We start from the raw sequence: 26,101 nt of genomic DNA, 5'->3' as shown, positions 1-26,101 counted from the left end.
TAAGGAGGGAGGACAGGAGGAGAGTAAGCATGACGAGAAGCTTGATTAATGTATGACTAACAGGTGTGACTCCTATACCCGCTCACACACACACACACACACACACACACACACACACACACACACACCTTCAAAACCATTTTCACAGAAAATACCATTAACATCATCTTGACGTCACTTTCTGTATGAAGGGGCAATGTAATAAACGCTGGTGGGTGCGAAACAAAGCGGCTGATGTGGATTTTTTCAAGTCCCCCCATTAGTAACAGATGATGCACTTGTTACCATGGGGACAATGAAATGTGACCATCATGAATCACAGTTCAGTTGCAGCAGGCTTTGAGCCCACGTTATCTCACGTCAATTCACACACCAAACAAGGATGTGATTAGTGTGCAGAAGCTGCACTTGCACCTATCATCTACAATAACAAAAACATTAAGGTTGACATGAGTTATCTCTGTTACAGACAAGGCTGCGAAGATCCAATTTGATCTCTTAAAGGGGGTCTCCAATTTCACACATTAGTTTTTTAAATCAAGATTATAGAGCGTTTGAAAGAAGATATAACACATTATTCCTCTCAAAGACGACATATATATCAATATACTCTGCTTTGATGCTACGGCCCTTGTTCTGACCAGTAGCTAATCTAACTTTAGATATTACTAGTGGTTCTCGAGAACCGCTCATCTAAACTACGAACCTTGGTCCTGAGCAGTACACCTGCATGACATAGTTGTGTCACATACCCACACATTGACTTTGAGGAAAACATTGTACTACTTAATTTACCTGACAGAGAAATGTTACTGGTTACGCTGCAGATTCAGATGTTACTTACAAAATGTCACAATTAAAATACGATGAATTCTTATTTATTAAACTATCCAGTAGGCTAATGAAGTTAAAAACTCAACCTTGAACAGATGTTACGTAGACTTAATCTCTTTTTCACTCTTCACTTTAAGTAACGTTAAACATTTTAAATCAGGTTTTTACTGTGCGGCAATTATAAAAATAAGGTTTTGAGTAGGCCTTGCTGCAATACCAGTGACTGTAAAAAGAAGGTCAATACCAACATACGTTGTTATACATCCATGGTAGAGCTGGGCGATGTGAAGAAAATCAAATATCACAATATTTTGGACCAAAAACCTACACCGCAAATGCCGCAAAGATATTGTAGTGTTGACCACTGGTGCTTTCACAAAATGTTTACACAATGAGATTTTTTACATCACTATTGCAGATAAAATGACTAAGTGGGTGAAGGCAAACAGTCTGGTTAGATCAGAAAATGACATCACTTTACTGTAATGCAACCTTTAAAATCAGGAAAAGACAACATTTATGCCATATTACAATATCCTATATCAGCTTCTGCTGCTGCTGCAGAATCAATTTTAAACATTTGTTTCAAAATATCTTGTGTGAGTCGCCCCAACTTAATTAAGGTGCTTTGCTAAATGATTGAATTGCCCCTTTAAAGTACATGCCGCTTTAGATTTAAGATTGCATGAGAAGAAACCAACACTATATTCCACACAGATATCAAGGTGCATTTTATTAGATGAAGATCCAATGATATATAGTCAACATCAGCATCCTCCTTTACAAAAGACATTAAAATTGAAACATTTTCAGTAAAAAAGTAGTATCGTACAGCAAATGTGGGGTACCAGAGAGAAAGCATGACATGACCTAAATCATATTCATTAATCGCTGTATGGATCATAGATAAAACACAATACATTAACACTATTTACAGTCTGTAACACAGAGGTTGACATGAATGGTAATCCTCGTGGTGAATACAGTAAATATAATATATTCATATATTAATCTTTTGTTTACAAAATTTTAATTCATAATATAACAGAGAAAGGCTATCCACAACCTTGGCTTTCAGCTGTACACACCCTCGTGTTTTGCAACACTTGACAAAGCAAAATTAGATCTTTTGTTTGGTCAATTTATCATTGATGGGTGGGTTCTTTGGTTGTGCAGGGTTTAATGTTGCAGCCTCCAACTCAGCTGTCACTTGCTGAGTTTTATTGAAGAGAGTTATCTGTTTAGGTTTGGTTGTAACTGGAGAGTCTTGAACTTCACTCACCATATATTGGGCAACAACTACAGCAATGTTCGCGACATGGGGAAACTTTGTGGCGAACGGGGCAATTCATTTTACTTTTCTAAACCATGATTACATTTAATCTAAAGACAACAGATCCGGCAGCTAAAATTAACTGGGGTGAAATGTATTAGATGTATTACAGCACAAGGTTTCATTGCAACTCTAGTATACACAAAATGTTCTTTTCACAAAAATGTGACGAGGACCGAGCACAAAACTGGTCAGAACACTTGTTTTACTTCATGCATGCATTCATGTTGCATATCCATGGAATGGATTCTCTCATTTGAAAAAAATACATTTCCATCAGAGAATAATAACACATCCAGCACATTAAGTAGGATTCTGGCCTTAGCAAAGAAAAGGTAGAATGAAGGTACCTGAGCAATGCTTCCCATTAATGTTACCTCAGATTTTACCCAGTTGTCATAACTCGAAGGCCCATGATGCGTTAGGAATATTTTAGCAAACTGAGGTGAAAGAAAAATGATCCAAAACTTCAAAAGATAATGTGTTGGTGCATTAAGGAACAAAAGAATAGGCAAGTTGGTCTATCTAGTGCATTTCTTCATAACGTTGCCCAGTAGTTTTGTTATGTTTCATGATGGCCAGTTAGTGAAGATCAGTGTAACAGCAGTTAAACAGTCATCCCAGACTGAAAGAGAGCCTAAGAGTGATACCTTTTAAACATATGCATCTACAGTACACACCTCTGTGGTATGTATATACCTCGTAACTTCAGTGAAAGTAATCATTTACTTTCCGTAAGAATTTCTTTACTATTTGCATTTTCCCATGCGGCCTTGCAGTCTGGCCACAAATTACACTGTTATTTGAATGATAGCAGGGGTTGTGTTTGTATCTCACTGATCAGCAGGCGTTGTGTTTGTATCTCACTGATCAGCAGGGGTTGTGTTTGTATCTCACTGATCACTAGCCGCCCCCAGCCTTCCCAAGGCCTGCAAAGCTTCTTCACCTTAGTTCATCCACCTCCAACAGCATAAATATTTTTTTGCAGTGCTTGCAAACCTTTGGGAATCCCAGCCAAAGTTTTTCACCTGACACATGCTTATGTTGTGTAATTCTACCTGGACAAGTAACAAAGATGGATGCAGCGATGCGTCTGACACCAAACATCCACGGGACGTATCAGGAGATCCCTATACACGACTTGTTGTATTAAAGCATGAATAAAAACCAAGGGGAGCTGCTTTGTTGCTGCGAGGGCAAATTCCTGTGAGGTTTTAGGACAAGCCGGTGGTTGTCTGTCTGTATCTCTTTCACTCTTGGCCCGTCATGAGCTGCATCACTGGCAAGACATGGAGTGAATCCCAGCCAGAAGCCATCAAAGCCACTGCATAACTGGATCAGGATTTTCCCCTCCCCACCATGTTGAGAGAGCGGCTTGGTGGGCGCCAATCACCCCAGCCCTGCGCCACAACCCAACGCCCATGTGCTCAGGCCTCTGTGCCAAGCCTCAGAGCCAGGCCTCATCACTGGCCCAGCTGGCATGGCCCCGATCAGCTGGATTTGCTATAATCATCTTAGGTCATCTGATTCAAGCTGTGGACAGAGAGAATGCCCGTCAGCTCTTCAACCAAGGCCAATGAACCCCGCCAGGCCGGCCTAACCGCCTTCCTTCTGGCTAGATTTCCACTGAATGACCCGTAAACAACTGGTTTAATCATTACTGTTAGACAAGGTGGAATACTTCGCACAATGAAGATGTCTTCTAGCAGGTATAGAGGGAGTGTTGCCACTCTTTGAAGAGCTATTAAATCATGTTTCAGTTTTAAAAACAAATGTGAAAATGAGACATCTTGCTGGCCAGTTATCTAGACCTGCTAGCTGTGCAAAAGCCTGCGTAGTCTTTCTCTCTGTCAAGCTGGGATGTCTGGGACCTTGATGAATGTGTGTGTTTGTGTGTGTACATCAAGAGGCATGGTAGGGAGGGATGAGCAGAGAGTTACACAGGGTTAATTGTAAATCAGCCAAACCAAAGTCACACACTCACCCACCACACACGACCCCCATCTCTCCCATCCATTTGTCCATCCAGCCCCCTCCCCCCTCCCTCTCCTCTGCTGCGGTCGTGTCCCGGCTGCTTGTCCCTCAGTCCCAGCCGTTGTCCTTGATCATGTGGGCCAGCTCGATGATGAACTTGCCCTCTTTATACTTCTGACTGCTCTCAAAGGCATGTTCCTGGAGGGTGTGGCACAGCGCAGGAGAGACAGCATAATGACATGTTTATATCATTGACAGAGAGTAGGATAGATAGACACAAAGTGCATTAAAAAAATGCCAGCTCATGACAGTCCTTTCAGCTGTATATGAAAATCCTTGACTCAGTACTGGCCTGTCTCTGCTGCTGACTCCTTGGGAGCTGGTTATATAATCATCAGTCACTTAACACTGCAGAGGAGCCTGCAGAATCAAAACTCTGACCGGACTGGATCATCATACCTTAAGCTGGCAGGTATGTGTCTCTTACCGCTAAGAAACAGCAAAAACCAAAATGCCAGAGATTTGAACCTCACAACAGCCAACAGAGAGCAGGCTGTAACATGCATTTTTACTGTTAGGTGTATAATCCAACATTCCTCTGGAAAATATGAATGAGATTTAAAGGAAAGTCTGAACTACACAGAAGCCAAAATAATTTTTTCCACAGTTTATCAGTTTTTACTTCATAAACAGATGCTGATTGCAAAATGTCAAGCATTTGCAAAGCATGATTGCAACAGTCATTAGCATAGCTTACTGAGATGCTTTAACCCAGGAAGAAAATCAAGTAGCAGTTAATGAAAACTAAAAGATCAAAATTCACGTTGACAGGTGGCACCCACCAAGGCTATATAATTAAGAAAGTTTCTCTAACCTGCAAAACTAAGGTCAATCCTATCAATCTCAGCTTGGCATGCTAACATGCTAAACTAAGATGGTGAACGTGGTAAACATTATACCTGCTTAACATCAGTATGTTAGCATTGTCATTGTCAGCATTTTTAATTCATGTGTTTTATCTGTTTTTATTTTGTAACTGATTTTGTGTAAAGCACTTTGAATTCCCCTGTTGCTGAAATGTGCTATACAAATAAAGCTGCCTTGCCTTGCCTATGATATTGTTAGAATTTAGCTAAACGCAAGGCTGTGCCTATTAGTACAGCCTCATAGAGCTGTTAACATTGCTGTTGACTCACAAAGCTACTTTTCTTGACATGGTGATTTATGGTAACTTTTACAGGAGTGTGCGAAGTGTTTTTGATTAACAGTTTTAACAGTCTCTCATGGCGGTAACGTGATCACGCTCAGTTGCGGTGGCTGCTGCTTGTTGATCCCACCATAGCTTGTTGCAGTTCCATCTCCCATATCCCCAAATGTGGATACTTCAGTTACACGGACAATGATAGCAGCAAGCCGTAAAGCCAAGCCCCAAGCTTTAAAAGGTATCTATGGTGAAGGTTGAGGTTAAATCCGAAATACTTAAGTGTTGGATTGAATCAACTTTTCCATTTTCCAGCAGAGTTGCAAATCAATGCCATAAAAAATGACACAAAATGACAACTTCTGCTTCCTGACCAAGTCAATGAACAACCTTGTGTTCTTGTTCAAAAGCTCTCTTGAAGCAGAGTGACAGAGTCGGCTGATACAAATGTTCTTTCACTGTGGAGGGTCTGTACCTTGTTTTTGTCTTAGGCTATTTTGGTTCAGAGCTGCAGGGGCACGTTATCAAATTTCTTGGTTTAGAAGTGCAGTAGGTCAAGCCTCTCAATAGAACTTTGACGACTGAAAAATCAATACTGCTGCAACTGATATTAATGGAAACCCTACATTAAGTCCTATCTAGTGTCTGTGGGCTTGTGCATGCATGTAACATCTGTATTCTTTGCCCTGTGACTGGTGTAAAACTCACCAGTAAAGTATCTAATTTTGAAGCAGCTTCGCTTATACCAGGCGTCATAAGGAAAGTAGTATAGAATGAGGTGTAAGGTTAGAAACGACGTGGCAGTGAATGTTATGGTTAGAGATTAGGCAAAGAGTCCTAATCAATGGAGCCTTCTCAAAAGTCAAACAAGGATTGTGTGTGTGTGTGTGTGTGTGTGTGTGTGTGTGTGTGTGTGTGTGAACCCCTTAAGGATACAGTCAAGTGCTCTATCGTGTAAACTCTCACCTCCATGCGGAAGGGGTTCACTAGTGACAGCCACACGTGCTCTGCTCTGTTGATATATGAAGACAGCTAACATTTGTGGATGCTGTTTAGTTCACCCTGACATGGGACCTAAAATACCATCTGTAATAAATACATCCTGCATGTGTATTTTGAGATGCTATATTACAGCTTTACAGAGACGTTTACCATATGTGTGGCTCTGAAATGAGCTAAAGCTACAGAGTGGGGCTGTCAATGTAATTTTAAAATAAATCAACTACACTGTCAGTTTGTAATTGTTCAACCAACATCATTAACACCTAGACATGGTCTACAATGATATACTGTTAAAACCTAAAGAATGAACTGGGTGCAAGCTATTTTTCAGGTTTGAGCGATAAATGAAATGCTGATGTTTTTCACTTCCACAAAACATTGAAAACCAATCAAAAGTCACATAGAATAAGGATTCCTCTTTACGTCTCCATTGGTTTTGAGAAATCCATAATTAATTCAGCCCACAGCTGTAACACTGTGTTGACCCCGAGAGAAGAGGAGGTTCAAATGTAAATTGGACAAGAACACTTACATATTTCCAGCCCAGGGTGGTCTTGCAGTTCTCACAGTAGATATCTGCGACAGCATGCAGGCCTGTGAGCAGAACTCTCTCCTCTGCAGGGCCACACCCAACGTTCACCCTGAGAGAGAGAGAGAGAGAGAGAGAGAGAAAGAAATTGGGTTTGTGGAGAGGAAAGGCGAGCGAAAGGAGACAGGAGCAGAGACAAAGAGACAAGTGTTGGCTTAAGTTTCACAGTTGCATGAACTGTATGATGTGTGATAATGACTCCAAGGCACAGGCTGGCTCCGTCTACAACACAACTACTGTGTAGTACAACATACATTATTTACCTGTTTAAAAACACCTGAGCATGTCAGATCACTGGACACTAGTCTAAAAAACGCTTTAATCTAACACATAATGTCATGTAGGTGGGTTGAAATGCAATAAGAGAGGGATACTCACACTGAGTTGAACAGGTAGGCTCTGCCTTGGCTGCCTTGGAAGGACTACAGATACAAGATGAGACAAAGATAAAAAGGCTGAAACATGAATCGGCCCTTTCATAGTAACTAAAAAATGATATAACCATGCTATTATATTTAGAGAGAGAGGTTAGGTTTTCTTATAAAACGCCCACATGTTGATTTGAGAGAGGCCTTCACTTAAATAGAAGCTCTTATTTAAAAAAAAACCTGTAGGCAAAATCTACTTTAACATATAATTTAAAATGGTGCACAGTCTCCCAGTAACAGCCCATATGCTACTGAGTACATCATGGTTTGTTAATGCAGAAGAAGCTTTACCTCTTGCAATGAAGTTATTTTCTTTGCAGGCCTTTATTTTCCACAACATAAAAACTTCTATTGATGAGAACCATTATACAGATTTATGTTGTGCAGCTGTGTTACGACCAGCAGAAGGCCTTTGTGTGTTTTCATATTTGCACATGGAAAAGGTGACAGTGCATTCATAATCCAATTCACTAACCATCTTATAACATAATCCATCCATGGGCAAAAGTGTGGCGGTTGCTGACACAGTCATATAGGTGTTCAGTCTGTTGTTTGTTTTCATAATTCCTCATCCGTTCTCCCTCTTTTTTTATCTTCAACGCTTGTCCTTTTATTGGCTGTTAATCAATGTCAATTTATAAAATGAAAGAGACAAAAGCTAAACAGTGAATTGCTTGTTTATAAAGTAATACAACATTACCTGTGATAAAACAAAACAGGAAGCAAAGTACTATTAAGACTGTAATAATTAGCTGCCTGAATGTAATTATTTTCCTCCAGGGACAACCACTGTTGGTAAGATGAGTCAAGTCGCCAGAGCAGTTTTCCGGTTACCTTGGAGATGAGCTCATCGTGATTGGCCAGATGAGCTCGGCAGTGGATGCAGCTGTACGTTCGGTGGCAGCTCGGCAGGTACGCCTGGAAGGTCTTGGAGCGCGTCATTCTGACCATGGGCGGAGTCGGCGGGCGGTGCAAGAAGGGACTGCCAGCCCAGGTCGGCTCACAAGGGAAGCACCGCAACACACAGGTGAGGGCCGTGGTGGGCGGTGGGTTGGGAGGCGAACACCTGAGCAAAGGGAGGATAAGAGAGCAGCTAATGGTTACATGGTTGTGCAACAGCTGCTTCCTTAAACTGATGTTGTAAAATGAACCCCAGGTGTATAACTGGTGGTGGGATTACAGTCTGTGCTGTGTTCAGAGAATTCACCAAACTGCTCACACCTTTGAAACTCTTAAAGCCTCAGAGCTATGACGTGATGAGACATCATGCAATATTAACGAGCCTGTGTTCCAGGCTGAGTCACTCAATTTCACAATTCAGTTTCATGGTAAAAACACTGGAGAAATTCTACTTTAGGAGATTAAAACCAGGAACAGGCTTTCACCACACAGGAAACAAATACTTCTCTCCAAAAGGCAAAAGTTTGTGTTACCAAAGCAGGGACAGACAAAGAAGTCATTAAGAAACTAATATATGTTAATTGCTTAGTTTAAGTAATTTATTAGCCATGCCAGCCCGTATGTGGCCAGTCTGTTGGTCGGTCCTCCATGGAAATATCCAAAGTATACTAGATGAATGACCGTGACAATCTATAGACATCCATGGTGCCGAGAGGATGAATCCTGACTTGGCCATTCACTGAATTTTCCTCTAGTGCCACCCCCAAGGCAGATGTTTATTTTTTACAATGCAGGTATTTTTATTATGATCAAATACCTGCAAATCAATGTTAGCACGGGATACATTATAACCCGCATAGAACACATTAGCATGTTAGCACAGAGCTGCTATTGTGGCTTTAGACTCCTTGTCTGTGTCACAGTAGCAGCTTTCTAAATTTGACTATTTGCTTTGCTGCTCTCCTGTATTATATTGACTTATTTTCAATAGTTTTTACAGAAGACATCCCGCTACCCCAATCCTTGCTTTTCTCCATTGGCTCCCTGTATGATTTAGAATTGATTTTACTGATAATGTTTAAAGCTTGTCTGGATCTGGCTTCAAGCTATACAGCAGAGATGTTGACCCCATATGAGCCAGTTTGCAGCCTTCGATCTTTGGGGGGGGGGTGTCCTCTGCCCGTTCCAGAGTCAAGGCTTAAATCTAAAGGTGACTTTGAAAGGAGCTGCCTAGGGAGATAAGGCTTGCAGAAACAGCTAACTCCTTTAAATCACTTCTTAAATCTTTTATATGAATGAATGAATGAATGAATGAATGAATTTATTGGCCGTAACCTAAGGGTAGGGTCAGAAGCTTCAGCTTATATCAGGCCCTCCTTCTATAGTCTATAGACCTTGGCCTTGGCCCCACTGTTTAGCTCTCTGTTGTTATAGTGGCTTCTAGATATCCTGCCTTTGCCTTGATTTATCTGGTAATCAAGTTGTTATTATTATTATTGTAAATTGAAGGCCTTTGGGTTTTGTTTGGACATTTTTAGACATCAGCTTGCATTCCGGGGAAATATGATGGGCAATTTTCACTGTTTTCTGGCATTTTCTAGATCAAACAATTGATTAATTAATTGATAATTATAAGACACAGGTGTCTCCATTAACCTGCAGTAAAACCATTTTGCACTGACTCTAGTTCAATGCAACACTCACAGGCAGCCAAGCTAGCTCACATTCTGTGTTTAAGTCTATGAGGCTGCAGAGATAATCTGCTTAGCGTAGCACAAGTGTGAGGATCATGCTCTGCTCACTCCATGATATCCAAATAGGCCGCACCCTTAAAATACTTCTGCTGGTGTGCTCTGATGACTGAGAAGATTAGTGAGCTGCCCCCAAGAACCCATTCCAAAGTCCCAGGGCCAGGAGGACGGGAGTATGTTTTGACTAACTGTACTGGTTCTACTTCGGGGCCTGTGCTCTCTGCCTTGTGCAGACAGCTTCAATTGAAGCTGTTGAGAGCCTCACTAAAATAACTGGTATATCTATCACTTTACTGTCTGAGAGCTTATTTTTTACATACGGTTCTTTCTAATTTTGTGTATCACAGTACATTTAAAAAATAATACAATAACTTTTATAGTCTACAGTAAATAATATTCTGTAATAACTGGAGTTGTATCATGACCTTTACAATACGGCATGTCTCCTCTCCTTCCTGTCTGTCATTACTGAACAATCTGGAAAAACAAATAAAATACTGAATGGGAGATGGAGGCCTCTTTGCATTCAGGACAAGAGAGAGAGAGAGAGAGAGAGAGAGAGAGAGAGAGAGAGAGAGAGAGGTGAGGGGGCCCTTTTACTGCAATATGATGGTTTTTAGTGTCAGAGGCAGATAAAGGCTCTAGTGCTGATGGGAAGGACCGGGGGATATCAATAAATAAGACAGTGAGCGTGCCCTTGACACGGTGCCAGCAGCACCGCGTGGGTTTGGTGCACAAAGACACACTCAGTACAGTTGTTGTAGTTGACCCTTGACACACACACACACACACACACACACACACACACACACACACACACACACACACACAGGCGTTTAACCCAAAGAGTGTTCTATCCTCTCTAGGTCATTTCAGGACTGAGGACTGAGGACAAGAATGAAGTTTCTGTAGGCTCAAGTCCTCTGAGATCTGCCATACAGAAACACATTGACACACGGACACTTTACTTACATATTTAGTTTTCCACTTGATTCTTTCATATTTGGCTACTGTGGAACTTTGAGCTAAAATGATAAGTGGATTTATAGATAAGTCAATTAACAAAAAAAATGTATTTTGATAATTGAGTCATATTTAAGTCATTTTTAAGCATGAATGTCCAAATTTTACAAGTCTTTAAATGTGAATATTTATTTGATCTTTTATGATTGTGAACTGAACATGTTTTATTTTTAGACTGTTGGTCTGACAAAACAAGCACTTTGGATTTCAGTTAATCAACACAATCTCTAACATTTGCACAAGGCTGCCTGATTATAGCTCAGGAATTAGACATAGGTACTCTAGTAATGTAAGCTTCAAACTTGAGCTTCAAATTTAATTACATAAAATTAAGCTTCTAGTTCAAGCTTCTTCTTTTAAGCCTCTACTGTTACATTTGCTACAAGTCGCTCAGAATAAGACTACCAACTAAATCTCTAAAATGTGATGTATAAAACCTGTCCGTCACTTCCTGGAAAGACGTTTTAAACTATCATCTGTAGGAAAAGCTCTGTGGAATGCTGTTAAATGTCAGCATGTTGATAGTGCATCATGATACTAATGTGCCCTCAATGGCAATGGACAGCAGTGCTGGATTAAAGTATTGTACTTTTTACATTAATGTCTGTGGGTTGTACATAATCCATGTGGAGTTCTCTCTGTGTATTATCTGCAATCAGTCTCTAAACAATCACTTTATTACAGCCATAACAGTGGGTCAGTGCTTGTCACTGGCTTTTTATGAAAACTACTATTTACTTACTCACGTGATTAAATACATGTTCGTGTAGTCACTGTGTGATGAACTATTTCATTAATGTCATTTATTCAAGTAAAAATTGCCAACCATTTGTTCCTGTATCTCAGTTAGAAGAAAGTGCTGTTTTTTTCTTCTTTTTTAATCATTGTATTGTCAATATATTTGGGGTTTACACTGTTTGTAACTGTAACAACAAGAAAGCAGCTGAACTAGAAGTAGAAGAGAAAGCAAGTACAGGCTTTATACCACATTAAACAGATGAAAATGTCCTGGACCTGATCAAGGCCGCACAATGATGCTGTTTGACATTTCAAAACAATTAGTTTCCAAGAACGGGACACTCATCTTGGTGGGAGGACTTGCTTGAAAATCATTTTGCAAGACAACATCGTTTGTGGCAATAAACAATGCTGACTGATGCAAAGAGACTTGCTTTGCACACAAAAAAGCCCTCTTTGAAAGAATAACAAATTGCATAAATGATTAGATGACTGGAAGAACTGGTCGCAGTTATTCAGACGGACTGCAACAGCAGGACATTTTTGCAAGACAGACTGTCTACATAACCTCATTGTGTGACTTCGGTGTTTGAACATCTTTCACTAGTTTATTTTGCAGCATGCCTGTGTCTTCTCTCTGTCTGTCTCTATGCCTCTCAGCCTGTTTTGTATATTTATTTATTTTCTGCTGCCACTCTGTCTATTCATCAGTTCTGCCGCGGGTCGTTTGAGGTCACCGAGCTGTCCATTTTGGTCATTTCTGGGTGTCATCACAAAAGGCTACATGCCACAAGTCTCAACAGCCAAAGGGGCCCTTGTATCCCAACAAAATAAACCTTGTTATGTAACGCACTGATGCTGCCGCTGCTGATGCTGCTTCTGACAATGATTGCGAGCATGAGAAAGACAGAGGGGAGGAAGAGATACAGGGGGTCAGAAGGGATAGGGAGTGAGGGAGTTAAATGAACAGAGAGAAAGAGGAAAAACAACAATGTGTGTCCCTTCAGCAATGGATGAGCTGTGTTTCCCATACTGCCCACCAGCTGCACTGACTCGATTTCTGTATTTCATGCACTTTCATCTTGCTCTCTCTTCAGTCTTACACACAGGCCAACATAATACAGCAACATGACATCACTGACTAGAGGAGGGAAAAACTCGTCTTCTTCCCCCCCCCCCCCAACCATATCAAATATCACATACAGCAATGCTCCTGCATCCCAGGTGTGTGTGTCTGGTTACTGTTGCTATGTTCGATCTGTACTCACTTCCAGTTTTCTTGTGTCTGTCTCTTTTTGTGCTCTGTGGAGAGGAAGGCAGCTTGTTTTCAGGTGTTTTAGACACTTGTGCTTGTGTTTTTCCTTGAGAGTTTGCCTAAGGGAAACACTTTTTAACTGCCCATTAGCTGGCTTGCCCTTACATATAATCTCTGTTGCATTTCCGTGTGTGGCTATCAACAGTAAAAGTGACAAAAACAAACAAAGTGAGCGATGTGACAAAATGACTCAACCCCTGAAACTGTTGACACAACACATTGCACACAATTTTTGTTTATGTATACAAATCCTATCTGTGAAGGATCCCCTCAGGCCTGCAACACTCTGACTCCCCCATCTTCGATCTCACTATGTATTGACTAATAACTATCTGCATGCCACTTTGCAATATAAATTGAGCAGTGCAAAGGCTGTGACTAAATAAAAAACCCAGATACAGATGTTTTTTGGAAGGGGGGAAATGCAGCATTCCCACCTGCTGGCCTACCGTATTGTATGGGATCAACAACAAACACATGAAGGTTTACTGTGTGTGTGTGTGTGTGTGTGTGTGTGAGTGAGTGATTATTGAATCAGGTCACAGGCAGTGGCGCACTTCATCTGGGGCAAAACTTCAGCCACCACACGCAGATGGCGGGGATGCCACAGCTCAGTGATGCTGAAAACAGACACACAACCACACAAGGCACTCTGAGAAGCTTTAACATCTGCTATGTGACTTCGGCAGATCGATGCGAACCAAGTGACTGTCGTCAGAGCTAATGATCACATGCCCGTATTACATGATAACCCGCATTGATCACCACTGACGTACACCATCACGACCAAGCGCGTGCACGGGGATGATGGCGCATACGTGCAGCCAGGACTGCCACCACAAACAGCATGTGTCCTAATTATAACCAGTAGATCCCGTGGCTCCAATGCAGAGTTAACCCGAACCAATCCAAGATGAAAACATCAGTCCAGGCATGATAAACACATCTATCATGTTATGCATGTTGTTTGCAGGATATAAACCATCAACTTATATTTCTTATTGTAATATTACAGCACTTGTGCATGCAAGGTAAAGTTGCCTCAGTTAAAAGTAGCCAGTTAGATACATAAGGCTGTACATGACTACGTCGACGCTGGAATAAGCTTCATGGAGCAATATGAAACCAGTGCGTAACAACAACTGCACCACAGTGAAAAAACAACGCAGGGACATTCGTTTACCTTTGAAGGGAAGAAATAAACGGATCTCCACGTATCTTAATAAATGTCGCACCTCCTCGTTTTCTACTTGGCAGTGCCAATCCTAAAACCTCTTTCGCATTCTTTCCCAGGAAAATGTTCCTCTTTTCTCGGCCTTGATAAGTCCTGCAGGGACGCAATGTTTTGACGCGCAATGATGCCCAGCAGAGTTCAGAAGAAGAGAGAGAGAGAGAGAGAAACCGAGAGAGAGCGAGATAGAGGGAGCAAAAGAGAGAGAGAGAGCGTTCACTCTAATCAACTTCCGTGTTCGCAGAGTAATCGTTATGCAGACAGGACGCAAGCGTGATTTGGAACGTCCCACATACTAGCTAATGTTATATTTAAAAACACCGTGTTGCACTTGCTCATTAGGAATATTGTGATAGTTTCTTTTAATTTTTGTATTAGAGGAATGCACCATCACTATGCCGCTGTTCATTAAATGAAACGGTGGTTGGAACACTTGGTTATACTTTACTTGTCTGGATAGAGAATCTTTGTTTACCTTTAACACGACAGGTCATGGGCGCACATTTTGGAGGACTTGAACTATCTTGATAGACGAATTGATGATCTTTGGCAGAAATCTCACTGGCTGAATGAATGACAGCTGTATCGGCCAATCATCAAAGTGATAAGGCATAGCAACACTGAGCTTATTGGTCCAGAGTAAAGCGAGTGACCAATAATCATACTCAAATCTCACTTTGTGGCAAAGAAAATAAAATATAGAAAGAGCAGAAAGACCCCACTGGTTTTTACAAAATGATTAGGAAGAGTCTCTGCACGGATGGTTTTTAATGGAACTAAACATCAACTTTCCCGTTACAGTGAAAACTTCTTAAATTCCTCCAGTCTACAGCGCCATCTCCTGTCTGTCTGCAAGTGGTTACCAAATATTCATCTATATAAAATTATCATATAGGCCTAGTTGTTGTTGTTATATCAGTTTTGGTGTTTATTGATATTGATAAAATGTACTTGTTGTATGTACTCGTAATATCTTACCAAATCAAACGGCATGTGGGATAAGGCATTTTGGTCCCACAAACTTTTTTTTGCCAGTCATATTTTGATACAATATATGATTCAAACACAACACAGCTTATCAAATATTTATTTAGACACGCAAATGTACACTCAGTACCCCCCAGATAATGTAATAAAAATACTCTAGAGCATAATCATTAATGCAAGCTCCGTAGATAACAAATACATCAGAAAATGCTTCTCACCTTCATTCACCTTAAGTAAATGTAGCCTTGGCCAGGAGGGGTTGATGTCATCAGGCGGTACCCATTGTTCAATGTTTTGTTTTTTTTACCCTTATCCGCAACACCCTCCCACTGGTGGGTCGCCAGTGGTGGCCAAGTCACTGCCCCATCTTCCCCTCCTGGCTTCCAGCTCAACTCCCCCTCCTGTAAAATGATTGGTAGATCACAAACCTTTCTCTCAAAAAAGTAATTAAAAAATATCCAGATTTTGGATATACAGGTGTTCCCATAACAGAATATCAGTCATCAAACAAACATCTGTGCAGATTTCACTCATGATAACATTCAGTGTTCACAAGTTTTGATTACAAAATAGTACGATAATCTTTACACTTTTCAACTGTGACGCCCACACCGAGGGGTCACTAAAGGACAGATGTCTTCATATCTTTCCATTTCAAGTGACTGCCATGAAGCAATCAATAAACATGTGTCTCTACTAAATTTCTAATACACTTTAAAGCCTTTCAATTGAAATACACCACAATAACATTAACCAAGGTGAAAAAGGTACAACAGTCATTCCTTAAACAAACAAAACTAAGTTTGTTTTTTGTGCAAAATGTCGCTTTCGGATTCTTTAACCAGTCATTTCATTTGATTCAAAGGGAAATCTAGAGACTAAGCAACTACACATAAACATGCAACGGATTGTCTTTTAATAAAAAAAAAAAACATATAGAAACTTTTCTCTCTACGGAACAGTTCACAAGTCAGCTGAATGTGTCAGTGAATTGTACATATGGAGCAGTGGCACGACTGACCTCAGTACTCACACGCTCGCATACAACTTGACATAGCACAGGACTGCTATTTATGACTAGCCGCAAATTTGACTGTATGTTTCACATATACAAAATATGTCAATTAGAGCTTAGATTAATGTATTATTGCATATGCTAAGATTCTGGCAGGTCACTGGGGCTTCTAAATGCCATTCCTGTCTAAGAAGACTTTAAGTCTGGTGGGAAAATCGGTCATAACTCCCGTGGCTCCCAAGTCAAATGCCCTTTGGAAGTCCTCCTCGTCGTTCAGCACCCAAACGTACACCTGAAACCAGTTGCAGGACTCCGTTAAGAACACACACGTCACACAGCGGAGGTAGTCACACAATGATAAAGAATGCTTCAGTACTCTAAAAACCTTGTTGGTGGCCACTCTAGGCTATTTTTGGAACTTGTAGGAACCATGGACATTTCCCAGTAACTGCTCTTAAAGGGGCACTATGCAGTTTTGGCTTTGCATTTTGCTCGCAAGTTTCTCTATAAAGCTCCCCCAACAGCTTCGGAATAGATATTTGGCAGCTCCTATGTTTACTTGTGTCTGACTCCTCGCTCTGCTGAAAGTTGCAAGGGTGTTTTTTTCACTCACAGCCGCTAGGGGGGAGCGAGACGACCACTATTCAACTAAAAAAAAGTCATAACCATTCCAATGACTCCGAAGCTGTTCAGTTAAGGTAAATTAAGCTCAAAAACTGCATAATTCCCCTTTACCTACAAGCATAACACTGTAACAACCAAAACAACAAGCTCTCAGCATGTAGGCTCCTTCACTGCCCAATGTGAGGTGAGTGCAGATTTGAGTTGCGCGTGCTCAGATTTAAACGGTTTACGACATAACTATCATACTGAAATTTGTGAAATCCATGAAATAAACTTTTCTCATTACAAACAATACCAGAAGATGACTATTTGACTTCTAACGTTAGCTAAATACACCAGCCTTTGTTGTGTTTGATTGCCAACTTGTAGCTTAGTTAGCAGTTATTTCAAAAATGTTTTAGCCATATATGACTGATGGATTGCTAACATTAGCTTAAAACGGCATTCAACTGACAGCCTTTGTTGTGTTTGATTGCTAACTTGTAGCAAGAAATGAACAAACTTGGTTAAGTAGGTCCATTTTTACTGTATTGACATTACAGAAGTCTCTCGTCAGCATCTTATATGCAACTTGTCGCAAAGTGACTCATGCGCAACCCACAGCCTCACTTGTTGCAAAGTGATGCATGCTCAACTCAAATCTGCACTTGCGTCACATTGGGCAGCGACAGGCTCCTTTAATACTATGGAACGTTTTTCAGTCAATCTTGGAAGTAAAGGCAATACATAAAATGTTCTGACTTGAAGTACAAAATTCTGTCCAAGTTGCTCTCAACTATGTATATGTCAACACTGGATACACTATTAATATATAAAATAAGCCTTCTATAACAACAAGTATAAAAACAGAAAAATCTACTAAAATGACTTCATGGAGAAGAGGCCACTGGTCATTATTATGCAGACACAATTTTCATCCACTATGCATCATATCATCTATATATAGAAGCTTTCTCTTTTCTAAGAACTACTATAGAAGCTACATTACAATAGCTTTACCTGTATTCCCCTGGCAGTTAGATGCTCAAACAGAGCTTTCCTCATCAGCAAACTGCAAGAGACAAGTACATACTCATCTGTATGGAGAAACAAGTACATTGTAACAAAGCTAGATAGCGGTTTAGTTCCGCCATTGCACAAGGTTTTGCATTAACCATGGTCACACAATAATGCATGAGTGTATTATTCTGTAAAAAGTTATCAGAATTTTTTTTTGTTCAACAAAGTATCAGCATTTCTCAAAAACACAAATATAAAGTGTTCAAAAGAGAGAAATACATAAAAAGGTAGCCGCACATAAATACACTGAAAGGCGATGAAAAAGCCCAGCTATACAGGTATCCAGGTTAAAAGTGGTGAGTAACAAACACCCACATATTTAGCCTCTCTGACATTAAAATAAAAAGGATAATGGGATTACAAATATTGAGACAAATTATTGACTTACGTGTCTGCCAGCCAGGTGATGAATCGCTGACTCCTAGATAATCTGTTGGGATCCTTTAGTCTGCAGAATCACACAGAAAGAAGTGTCCGAAAGTTACATCAAACTGATGTAGTTGCCACAGTCAGACTGGACAAAAATTCTTCTCAAATGTGTTGACTGGTGGGAAATTGTCAATCAATGCTCTCAAACTTTTACCAGACAGGTTATTGGAGTTGCAGAATGATCTGTACAGTTAAATTAACTCCGGTCAAATACGACTCACAACAGCTGAAATACATTATAGGAAATTAAGGCAGGATCAATTTGGCGTTATTGGGCAAAAATTCCATTATAACCTTTGAGCATGTTTTAATTCAAGTGGTCTGAGGGAAAACTTTGACTTCTGCATCCCCGCCCGGCTCAGTGTTCAGGCTTTCGATAATCTAGCCTGTGATGGGAGACTTTGCCGAATCACAGGTCATTTTAGTGAGAGAGAGCGTTCCTATTGGCTGTTCTAAACATCTGCATAGGTGAAAGCGAGAGGAAGATTCTGGAAGGCGATTTTGCCTACTACTTACGGCAGCTTCTAAAGTAGACGTAAATGTAGTAGGCTGGGAGAAAATGTACACAGCGAAATGTCGAACAACAACTCTAAATCAAGACATTAAACACAACAGATTTATGACATATACGTACAGTGATTTGTATAAAGCAACTATTTAGTGCAACAAGTACTGTAGTAGCCTGTAGTAATGTAAGAAAGGAAATCATCCAATCCTTAATGAATGTCTGTCGCGTATAATGTGCTCTATGACCTTGATCTGTTATGTTCTACTAAATTACACTCTAAGAGGCAAAGAGGGTGTGAATGTTTCCTTTAATGACTTCATTAGTGACTGAGATCATCTTTTAAACAGTTGTGCCCCAGATAACCGAGAGAGAAAGGACACTTGGATGTTCACAAGAATGAACAAAGTGAAGTGGGTACACCTGAGCCAAGGAAGTAAAGTACCTCTTGCAATTATTAAATACCTCAATTAAAAAAATAAAAGTACATTTAATTCAAGAAAACAAAGTAAAGTAAGTGAGTAACTTTTGAAAATCCACATCAAGCAAACTTTTTGACCTCACGAGGAAATAAACTATGACACACAAACATTTCTAAGTACAAGGTCCACTTAACTGGAAAATGCCCAGGCTGTTATCAGTAGATAGAGTTGTCTCGTACAGTTAAGGCTGAAACTTCACGGTCACGTGGTATCCGCTCTTTCTCTGTTCAAGGTTTGTCCCTGGTGTCTGATGTAAAGTACACTGGATCAATAAATGTACATTGCTGGAATGAAACCTGACATCCCCTCTGTCCCTTCCCTCTTGCCATCTCTGCTATCGGGCCTTAGCGCTGCACAGGACAGTTGTGATTAGTTTAAATAAGTACAAAAGAAGCCAGAGTGTTTTTTAGATAGGTGGTGTAGCCAGATCGTACTCGAGCGCTGACACAGTCGCTGTGGAGATAGGTCTGGCTATGCGAGACTATATCTAATGTGCTGAAAAGGTTTTTGTCAAACAGCTAATTCTAGGGTCTATTTCTTTTTAATCTATAAATGGAGATACAATTGAAGTGGTAGGAGAACAATTTTCTCAGCTAATTTCTGAGTGGCAGCTAAAACCATTTGTCAACCCTTGTCAGTTTAGCCTTTTTAGTTAAGATTTTAAACTAGAAATGTGTGAAATGTGTTTTCTGAAACACAGCTGCACAGCACTTTGGTTCAAGGTTCAGGGTTCATTATTGGTCATTTGCACAACGATAACAGAGGTAGTTTCTGGCAATGAAAATGGGCCTTAGGCACCTCTAACAATGCTCATTGAAGTAAAAACTAAATCTGAACCGTTGGACAGGATTCATTAAACAAGGAAGAATTACAGTTTAATCCTGCTGCTTAATAAAACCTGTTCCACTATGTCACATAGAGGCCATTTCTGAATGACTCCTATTCAAAAAGATCAAAAGGCACAGACTGAATTTGAAGTGGCCCAAAGCTGTTGAAAAGAGAGAGTGGGGAAACAGTCAACAATGACCTGACAAAAATCCTGCAGCAACAAATGGGCACAGCAGAGAAAAAGCTGGAGAGGATGGGCAACGTCATCTACCACTACGGAGAAGAGCGCTTTGGAGTGAACACAACAAGATAGCACCAGCCAAATCCAGGAGGTAGCAAGAGATTGAAAGGCTGGTCAGAGAGAGAAGGCAGCTGAGAAAGCAGTGGAAGAAGGCCTCTGATGCAGAGAAAGAGGGTCTCATGCTACTCCAGGGGGACATCAAGTGTCGGTTGGCAACCTTAAAGAACAGCAGAGTACTTGAAGAAACTCCGCAAGAAGAAGGAACACACAAGAACACTGTTTTATTAAAAAAAACTTTAAGTTTGTCAAAGACCTTTTTGATAAGGAAAAAAGTGGAACCCTGAGAATTCCAAAGCAGGAACTGGAAGAACACATGGAAAAGGTCCACCATGACACAAAAAGGCACCAACAGATAGTTATCCCACATGGCATACCACCTATTCAACCTCCTGAATTCATCCTGGAGACCGGCCCTCCCAAATGGAAAGAAGTAGAGAGTACAATACGGCGCGCAAGATCAGCGTCAGCCCCTGGGCAGAATGGAGTATGGTTATAAGCTACACAAGTACGCACCAGATGTTCTAGTCTATCTTTGGAGGCTCATGAATAGTGTTGCAGCAAAGAATGATACCCAAGGCGTGGCGAAGGGCTGGAAGGGTGCTAGATCCCAGGGAGAAGGATGCAACAGACATAAGTCAATTCCCGGCCGATCTGCCTTCTCAACGTTGAGGGGAAAATCTTTTTCGACGTGATAGAACAGAGGTTATCCACCATCCTCGAGTAGAACAACTAAATTGATACATCCGTACAGAAGGCTGGCATTCCTGGGTTTTCTGGTTGCTTGGAGCATACCAGTATGATCTGGCACCAGATCCAAGCGGCGAAGAAAGAAAAGACATCCATGTCATCTTCCTTTACCTGGCCAATGCCTTAGGATCAGTTCACTCATCAGGCCACTGCGGGTGGCTAGTGTTGAAAGGCTGAAACACCCCCTGATTTAAAAAAGGTACAGTACTGATAATGTGTCCTGAAATTGACATCTTCCCACATCTGAAATACAGCTCTCACGCCACTCTCAACATCAAGGCAAACCTCATGTGCATACCATCCATTGGCACAATGGACAGTTTACCATCATGTCATGTGTTTCCTAATTCTGAGACTTGAGTCACAGTAAAGGGGAAAATAATGTGAAACATACCTCAAACTATCGACCTACTGCTATCAAATGTTGTGTACCTGTATACTGATCACCTCTGGTTGAGTGTAGTGTTACTGTTGTATCTTGCTAACAAACTAGAACTGTGTACGTGTTGCACAACAACCCGTAGAGTACAGTGTTACTAAACGTTGATGCATGATGCTGACTTTCAAATAACATCTCCTAAAAATGTTTTTTTTCCAAAGCTCTATGAGTACATCTCTTTTTATATTTGATCCTATTTGTATTTGTGTGTGTGTGTGTGTGTGTGTGTGTGTGTGTGTGTGTGTATACCTACTTGGTGACAATAGAGGGCATGGGGATCTCCAGAAACTGCTCCTTGAGGGGAACAAAGGGCAGAAGGCCGGTGTAGAAGAGGCCTAACAGCTGCAATACTCTGGGAAGGCTGAACAAAAGTGGAATTCGCGGGTTCTGCAAAACACAAACATACAACCAGAATTCAGGGTAAATTCCTTTCAATTCAGTCACTACTGGTGATAAGTGATATCTGTAATATACTCTACAGTGAGTCACCAATAGTGTATATTATTGAAAGGTGCACAGTTCCTGCTTTCCGTGGCACCTTATCCATTCCAATGTATAGCCTACTACTAATACTAGATACAAAATAAGATACAAATAATACTATTACTGGAAGCAACTGTTTTTTAAGGGAGATGAACTCCATGAATTGACTGAACTGAAGGTAAATTAAACTTCACATTTCATGTAAATGTACCTCTTTGTAACACTTCTTTGCAATCTGGTTGCTGGCGTTGCCCCAGACCGTCAGATGCTCTCTGTCGTACTTAACAACCAGCTCGGATACCTTACAGGATTTACAAAAATGTATTACAAAGACTCCATAAAACACATGGTACACAGTTGTAAAACATGAATCAAGAATGTTGGGTTTCCATTTCATAATGTTTATACACACACACACACACACACACACACACACACACACACACACACACAAACACACCTTCTTGATGAGCTTGTCGTTGTTAACCTTGATGTCAATGTTGACAGGAGTATTGGGAAATGCATCAAAAACGTCCCTGAGGAGAGGGATGCGTTTGTCCTCACCCCCCTCACAAAAATACTCTGCACAGACAAGGACAAGTTAAAAAACACAGTCAACTTCAGATTATACTTAATAAACACACCAACTACCAACATAGCAGGTATTCATCTCTATGTGTGTGGTGTTAGCTCTGTAGTAATTACAGCAGCCACGGGTTTGTGATGCTTACCTCTCTGAAAAGTTACACCCAGCTTGCAAAGGTATGGAGGGAGCTCCTGCAAAAAAAGCACACAGCAGTCAGTGGTGAACAAGAAACAGACAAGAAATCCAGCCTATAGACAGAGTCTGAAAGGTCAGGTCGTAGCCAGAGGTGGCGTGCTGAGTGCAGGGTGTTACATTTAGGAGTCAATACGATAGAGACAGTAAGGCAAGAACACGTTAAAGCAAATTCATGTAACTGACCGCTTCTCTGAACTACAAAGGCCAGAGAGCAGTAAAACTTTGAACCCAATCTTCAGTTACACAAATATCATTTTGGTATCAAATCATTTTAGGGTCCTCAGGAAACATGTTTCATTATACATTTAAATTGTAGGCCATCAAAGATGTGTAAAACAGGACAGAGCAGAAATCCTAAGTAAACAGCAACGAATCAACTAACTCCAACTTGACTGTTTTGATCAGGCAGGAGGTCATCGTGTGACATATCAAGTGACTTGGTGTACCTCCTCTGATCAAGGCACATGATCCATCATGCCTCATTTACAAAAGTAAAGGCCCTGTGGAGTCTGTGTGTGTCGCAAAATGTGGTTTTGAAGACATCTACTGTAGCGAGATCTACCACAGAAGAGGTTTTGAGTCCTTTGCCATGTGTTTATAGGACTGTAGATAGATTTTGTCACTGCCATAGCGTTGCAACCGGGCAAGTCACAAAACTTTACAGGTGTTTTGTGTGTATTAAAATTAAAAGGTGGAGTAGGTAAAACTTATAAAACTAACTTTCTGTCATGTTTGCTGAAACTGACCCTTTGTTTGAGTAGGACTGAGAAATTGTTGATGTTAAAAAAGTTTGGCTAAGTCCTGGATCGTCACAATCCAACCTACAGCACCTTTAAGGCAGAGTTCAAGAATGGGTTTTGGTCCGAGGAAGGGGCCAAAAGTACGGGGGGGGGAGGAAGTAGGAGGAGGCCTGCCTATGTGGGTACCTTGCAGTATATCGTGGCGTGTTACCAAACACAAAAAGGGACCCACTCATAAAAAAATAGCACCATGGTGCTATTAACCTTTTCATTCTTTTACAATACTTACAATTAAAAATACAAAAAGGAAAAGGGACAGCCGAAAAATTCTTAGAGCTGGAAGGGAGATGGTTATTTCTCTGTCTGATTTAGAAATGGGATGATATTGCAGAGCAGTAACTCACAGCGTAGGACATGTCAGAGATGTGGGTGTTGATGCCAGAGACCCTCTGCAAGCTGGCATCATGTGACACCACTACCTGTTCATCTTTCGTCAGGTGGCAGTCCAACTCCAGCATGTCTGTGCCAAGATCCACCGCGCTGCATGGACCAACACACTTTATCACTATACCTGGGAGACTCCATTGACTTTACACATTTGTAATGTATAACACATTCAAAAAATTAAGAAAGCAGTTCCCTTTGCAAACCATTAATAAATCAATCCGTAACAACCACAGCAATATATCATCTAAGGCTTTGACATAATCAACCATAATGTGTGTGCTGGATAGTGGCAGACAAAACAGACAGTGGTCACAAACAAAGCTTACATGACACAAACTGCCCACAGTCAAAAGCACCAGTTATATTTCACACATACACACAAAGATCAAAGAGCTTTGTCATTGTGACTAAGGTTTCTACTCACTGCTTAAACGCTGCCATGGTGTTTTCCAGGTTTTCACCTGCTCCTGCAATCAAAAAAGTAAACACTAAGTGTGGTAGATTGTTTTCTTTATTTTTGCATTACTGTCGAACCCACAGCTGGAACATTTCCATGTCCTACTAAGGCATACCAGACAATTAACAAAACAGAAGAAATCGCTGTCCGATGGAAGTAATAATAAATACACTGTAATATAATCAAGACAATGCAGATAGATATATGACAAAATGGGTACAAACCTAACCACAGGAGCATAAAGGAGCCCAAAAAAAAGTAGGCCTATTCTTACCTTGAGTTACAGTAAGAAAATAACTCATTAGCAACTACATATACATACTCATCACTTAATTATTATCACAACAATGTCACAACTGTCCAGATATAATAATGACCATACTGTATTCAGACATTGTAAAATTGTAGCCACTGACAGTCAAATGGGCCAAGATGTGAGCATTAAGATCAAGATGGAAATTACGCTCATCGTCTTTGTTGGGTTTTTCACAACAATCTTTATATACAATATCACCCCCCTTAAAAAATAAGTAAGCTAACTATTATAAAAATTGATGGCACATTCTGTGAGGAGTTGGGAATAACTTGGCATGCACCCTTTTACTTTTTTGAGAGAAAGAAAAGAAAATTAAAACATGATAAATGCTAAAACAACAACAAGTGTAGCTGACTCACCTCCACGATGGGAAATGTGTCTGCTGACAAAAGTCTCTCGCTTCTTCCGGTACAAAAGATTTGGGCATTTCAGCAGCAGGGCAGAGGTGAGCACATAGCCTGTTACCGTCGACAGGACATACACAGCAGCACACATCTCCTATCAGTCGGCTGGAAAACAAACTGGATATCAATATTTACAGGGAAGGCAGATGTCAATAAACTCGCTTTTTTTCTAATACATTAATCACTGAGTAAAATATGGAAGAACTAGGGTCGGGTGGCAGTAAAGGTCAGGGGCCTCAACGGACCGGACATGGACAACAGAGGCTGGCCCTATTGACATGTAACATCACCTCTCTGTGGGGAATAGGAGCCGGAACATGTTCAATGTCCTGTGTCGCTGTCGCCAATGCTATGCACCTGTAACCCAGTGAAGGAGAGTTTTATTTTTTTATTGTTTAATTGTTCTTTATCATTTCATTCTGGTAGTCCATAAAGGGACTTTAGTAGTTTCTTCATATGTTCAATATTATACACTATATTATAATAATAAATACTTATATTTGATGTTATCCAGTGAAATTACTGATTTAGCAAAGGGGGTTTCCACGTTTGAAAGGCACTGTATCCATGTCACATTATTATTATTATTATTATTATTATTAGTCTCACAAGGGGCTGAGCCCCCCAAAGGTCTGATCCCTGAATCGCCCCTGCTCTACACACAGACTCGGTCCTGGAACCGTACTCCTGGATAGGGTTTGGTCTCTAATCTTCTCTGGAGTTGTCCCCGGGTGTGAG

At 40.7% G+C, this 26,101-nt stretch overlaps 2 protein-coding genes and 1 long non-coding RNA gene across 6 annotated transcripts in view; all 3 read right to left on the bottom strand.

Annotated features, from left to right (window-relative positions):
• Positions 1-1,547: 1,547 nt before the first annotated feature.
• ypel2b (yippee-like 2b) lies at positions 1,548-14,520 on the bottom strand. Of its 2 annotated transcripts, XR_004656072.1 has the most exons (6): positions 14,272-14,520; positions 8,196-8,427; positions 7,312-7,355; positions 6,877-6,985; positions 4,152-4,339; positions 1,548-3,700 (listed from the first exon to the last, which is right to left on the bottom strand). XR_004656072.1 is itself a non-coding variant. In XM_034867424.1 (5 exons), exons 2-5 carry the CDS (start codon positions 8,310-8,312, stop codon positions 4,250-4,252), a joined length of 360 nt encoding a protein of 119 aa, XP_034723315.1. In that variant the 5' UTR covers positions 8,313-8,427; positions 14,272-14,520; the 3' UTR covers positions 1,548-4,249. The 2 variants fall into 2 exon arrangements, 1 of the variants encoding a protein (XP_034723315.1); XM_034867424.1 differs by having other exon boundaries at positions 1,548-4,339.
• Positions 7,535-8,189, bottom strand: LOC117942105. Its single transcript, XR_004656073.1, has 2 exons — positions 7,837-8,189; positions 7,535-7,709 (listed from the first exon to the last, which is right to left on the bottom strand). It is a non-coding gene; the product is annotated as an uncharacterized LOC117942105 (long non-coding RNA).
• A 1,945-nt stretch (positions 14,521-16,465) lies between the features above and the next one.
• The window catches only part of gdpd1 (glycerophosphodiester phosphodiesterase domain containing 1), a 10,466-nt gene continuing 830 nt past the window's right edge, over positions 16,466-26,101 (bottom strand). For all 3 annotated transcript variants that reach the window (XM_034867420.1, XM_034867422.1, XM_034867421.1), the window contains 10 exons: positions 25,319-25,468; positions 24,611-24,653; positions 24,144-24,279; positions 22,950-22,995; positions 22,679-22,800; positions 22,430-22,519; positions 21,989-22,122; positions 18,393-18,452; positions 17,945-17,996; positions 16,466-16,613 (listed from right to left, as the gene is read on the bottom strand). In XM_034867420.1, the coding sequence (XP_034723311.1) occupies positions 16,491-16,613; positions 17,945-17,996; positions 18,393-18,452; positions 21,989-22,122; positions 22,430-22,519; positions 22,679-22,800; positions 22,950-22,995; positions 24,144-24,279; positions 24,611-24,653; positions 25,319-25,454 (942 nt within the window). In that variant the 5' untranslated portion in view covers positions 25,455-25,468 and the 3' untranslated portion in view covers positions 16,466-16,490. The remainder of the gene's footprint in view (positions 16,614-17,944; positions 17,997-18,392; positions 18,453-21,988; positions 22,123-22,429; positions 22,520-22,678; positions 22,801-22,949; positions 22,996-24,143; positions 24,280-24,610; positions 24,654-25,318; positions 25,469-26,101) is intronic.

This window comes from Etheostoma cragini, chromosome 3, assembly GCF_013103735.1.
Source record: "Etheostoma cragini isolate CJK2018 chromosome 3, CSU_Ecrag_1.0, whole genome shotgun sequence".
Lineage (NCBI taxonomy): Eukaryota > Metazoa > Chordata > Actinopteri > Perciformes > Percidae > Etheostoma > Etheostoma cragini.
The sequence above is the reverse complement of the archived record's forward strand: the minus strand, read 5'-3'. Positions and strand labels throughout refer to the sequence as shown.

Bases quoted from the DNA above. Each gene is read 5' to 3' on its own strand.
- ypel2b (XM_034867424.1), bottom strand. From the start codon at position 8,312: ATGGTCAGAATGACGCGCTCCAAGACCTTCCAGGCGTACCTGCCGAGC. The intron at 7,356-8,195 runs GTAACCGGAAAA...TTGTATCTGTAG, and splicing joins ACGATGAGCTCATCTCCAAG to TCCTTCCAAGGCAGCCAAGG. The intron at 6,986-7,311 runs GTGAGTATCCCT...TCTCTCTCTCAG, and splicing joins GCCTACCTGTTCAACTCAGT to GGTGAACGTTGGGTGTGGCC.